The 3,681-nt window shown below is 39.8% G+C and overlaps 1 protein-coding gene across 1 annotated transcript; it reads right to left on the reverse strand.

The window, feature by feature from the left end:
* Positions 1 to 270: 270 nt before the first annotated feature.
* LOC143583381 (uncharacterized) lies at positions 271 to 3,477 on the reverse strand. The gene is made up of 2 exons (XM_077065694.1): positions 2,984 to 3,477; positions 271 to 1,000 (listed from the first exon to the last, which is right to left on the reverse strand). Exons 1-2 carry the CDS (start codon positions 3,475 to 3,477, stop codon positions 271 to 273), a joined length of 1,224 nt encoding a protein of 407 aa, XP_076921809.1.
* Between the last annotated feature and the right edge of the window lie 204 nt (positions 3,478 to 3,681).

The following is a 3,681-nucleotide window of genomic DNA, read 5'->3' on the forward strand; positions in this document are numbered from 1 at the left end:
ATCTCGTATGTTACACGGGTCTAAAACTAGTTTATATAATATGTATTAAACAGAACTTTGAAGTGATGTATTTTAATCTTATTATACAAAACAGAGTACAAAAATTATTATTCCCAAACAAGACATTAAAATAATAAATGTCGCCCATTTAGCACTTTGTCCCAAAGTACTAATTCTTCACTTTCTTTCCATCATCTTTGATTCAATAACACTTGTTTATCATCGCTTATTAGTTACTAGGTACACCATTCCAACTATTGCTTAGCATGTTCAGTGGTCGGTTGTGTTAACAACATGGCTGACCCCGAAGTCATGGTTTGGTACTGAAGTCAATTGTGCAGCTACCGATTGGTGATGTGAATAATATACAGGTTCTTGTGTCTGGTTGGCATACTTGGATGCAAGCACTGGTGTAGGAGGATGATGTGGGATTTGAGAAACATTCAAGTATTGTTGTTGAAACTGATGATTGCTTGGAACTTGAATCATATCAGGAAGAGTCGTTGTCCCGTACATAGGATTTGGAGCCATGTCTGGTTTGTTCAGTGGTTTGGTCGGATAGAGTGGCGGTGTGGCGGCTGATGATGTTATGTTGGTGGGATTTGCGTCGGCAGTGTTGGACTGTAACTGCATAATACCATTATAATTATAATGGTGGTTTTGTGACGTTACTGGAAGAAAGTAGAGTGGGTATTGTTGGTTGTCGATTTGTGGTGGTGGTTGCGCGTACACTTGGTAGTAAGATGATGATACTGGTTGGTTTGACGTTGTATGGTGTTGGATGAAATGTGGGCGAGGTTGGTAGAATTGTTGTTGTTGGTCTTGGGTAAGCGATGTCTCTTGGATTGATTGGATCGGGATATGGTAGTTGATGGTTTTGTTGGGGTAGACTTGGGTGGTCGCGGGTGGAATTGGGGTGTCTATGTTTGATTGGGTGTTTGTATCTTGACTGAATGTGGTCTTTGATTGACAATTCGCCGATGCAATGCTGCTATTATCACTGCGAAAACATTTTCACCATTAAGAAAAAAAAAGGAACAAATACTAAAATTCAAGTTTCACATTAAGACATATAACATGGTTAAGCTCTATAGTATATATTATATATACGTACACTAGTTGGCTGGCAGGGAAGAAACCATCACATGTTTTTATCAACGTTTTCGATAGGGGTGTTCAAAACTATCCGAAACCGAATCCGTATCCGAATTATCCGACTATCCGTATCCGAACTATCCGAATTTTCGGATATCCGTAAATTCGGATATCCGAATCCCGGATATCCGAAAGTTCGGATTCGGATTCGGATAGCAGTTTTCAGATTTTTCGGATATCCGAATTATCCGGTATTTTAATTTCAATATTTTTTTATTTTATTTTATATTATATATAATAACAAAACCCAACGAGTCATAACACAAGCAGAGCAGAACATTCACATTTGAAAACCCTAAATCTACACTCTATACTCTCCATACGTTTCTCCGGCCACCACCACACCACCCCTTACGGTCACCACCACACCATCCCGTTCACCAGCAAGCACTAGATCTGGCCGCAATGACAGATCTACAGTTGAGGTTGATTGAAATGGAGATGAATGGAGAGTCAAAGAAGCAAAGCGGCGGTGGTTCAAGGCAGGCGTGACTCGTCGATGGGCGGTGGTTCAGTGGTAGATGGATAAAAACAAGAAGACAACATTCATTTTTGAAACATATATTTGTATTATTAATTGGCTGAGTAAATGATATGATTTTTCTTTCATTTAGATCCATATAGCATCCATACATCAATTGAATTATTATGAAATAAAGGATATGAATTTTCTTTGAACACCCCTAATATAAACATGGTTTTCTTTAATTTCTTTTCCAGATATTCGAATATCCGAAGTTTCAGATTCGGATTCGGATAGTGATTTTCACTATCCGATATCCGAAAGGTTCGGATATCTGGTTTCGGATATCCGAAATTTCGAATATCCGGTTTTTAACAGCCCTAGTTTTCAGACCCGACCCGGACGTTGACCCGGTCGCCTTACATTTATACTAAAATCATTCCATTTAGAAATCTTAATTATTTTAGTATATATAATTCATATTTCAATTTTTACAACGTCAATATGGCTTAGTTAGATGGTTATTGTGTTTGTGTTAAGCTTCCCTCTTGGTTGTTGGCTTGAGTTTGATTCCCTTTGCGCACATTATTTTTTATTTAATAGAATTCAAGGTTTTACCGGTTGGGCCAGCGTTTGACCGGTTCCGGTCGGACCGTAAACCGCCAGACCCGGCCGGGTTATTAGAAAACGTATATATGATGCGACCCGGAACGAAGTGGGTCATGTTTCCCGACCGGTCCGTGTTTCAAAAATTGGTTTTTATCTTTTTTCTTTTTTACACGTGTCCCCGTATAAGCTTTAAGGTAGTAAATGATAGGCTAGATTACAACCGACTTTGCTTAGGTGAGGATTGAACACGTCGAAAACATAAATACACTGCCCTATTCAACCAAAACGTGTTCGACACCTTTTGAGCTTAAACACTAATACTTAGGGGCAGTTAGGTTCATTCAGATCTGAATGAGCATATATCCTATTCAGCAACAATAATAATTTTGAATGATTAAGACTTAATTTTAATCATTGAGATGTTTTTTTGTTTAAAACCAAACAGTCTATAGTCTAAATGAATCAGATGTTTACATCTGAATGGTTCCATTCAGATGTAAACAAACAACCCCTAATCACCTCCGGTGAATTATAAACACTAATTTCTTTCCATTGTTTTTAGTAAATGATACCTAATGTCATTTACCAAGCTTGTGTGTCGTTGACTAGATTGTTTTTTTGATTATTTTTTTTTAACTAAATTCCCTCAAAAAATTCTTGCTACGGTACATTCTGGTCATCATCAAATAAACTATAACACGATTATATAGCATTTGTGGTATGTGGTATATAATCTTTGAGAATATATATAGATACCTTGCTATGGAATCTGGTGAATGCAAACAATAGGCGCCACCGTGCTTGGGATCCGGCGAAGGCAAATTATGAGCATCATAATTAGCAAACTTCCTCTGCAACGGCAACGGCGGCTTCCTCAGCACACCATGATCAGACCTTTCATCATCAGCAACTGCTGACGTGGCCCAACCACCTACATGAACATTCAACTGCTCGTCCAGTCCCGCCATCTGATCCACCTCCTTAACCTTAATCGGAGGCCGGTTCGACATCGAAGGAGATGACGAACTCGACCTAAACGACGACGACGTTGTGTCCACTTCTGGCAAGTGTAATGGTACTTCTGAATTAGGACGGTGTCGTGTCTCTGATTCCACGTCGACGTTATCTTTGTGTTCTAGCAGGTTATCAATGGTGGCGGAATCTGATAACCCTCTCGGGAGCAATCCGGCGCCATTTAATGCGTCAACGAACCATGTTTCTGACTTAGCGTCGTCTAGTAACAATCCCATCGAGGCTGCCGTTTCGGGTTTGGTTAAGAAAAGGAATAGTCGGAGTCGGGATGGTTTGGATGAGTTTAGTCGATCGTACTCTTCAATCATGTTATCGAGATCTTCGTCTGTGGCGACGGACACTAGTGAATCAAGATCTTCACTAGGGAGTTGATATTTAAGGCAGAACTGGCGCCCGTTGAGGAGGGTGGCGGACAGACGTGA

Source organism: Bidens hawaiensis, unplaced genomic scaffold, assembly GCF_021521415.1.
Source record: "Bidens hawaiensis isolate Kalapana, Puna unplaced genomic scaffold, B.hawaiensis_p1.1 tig00032379_1, whole genome shotgun sequence".
In the NCBI taxonomy this organism is placed as follows: domain Eukaryota; kingdom Viridiplantae; phylum Streptophyta; class Magnoliopsida; order Asterales; family Asteraceae; genus Bidens; species Bidens hawaiensis.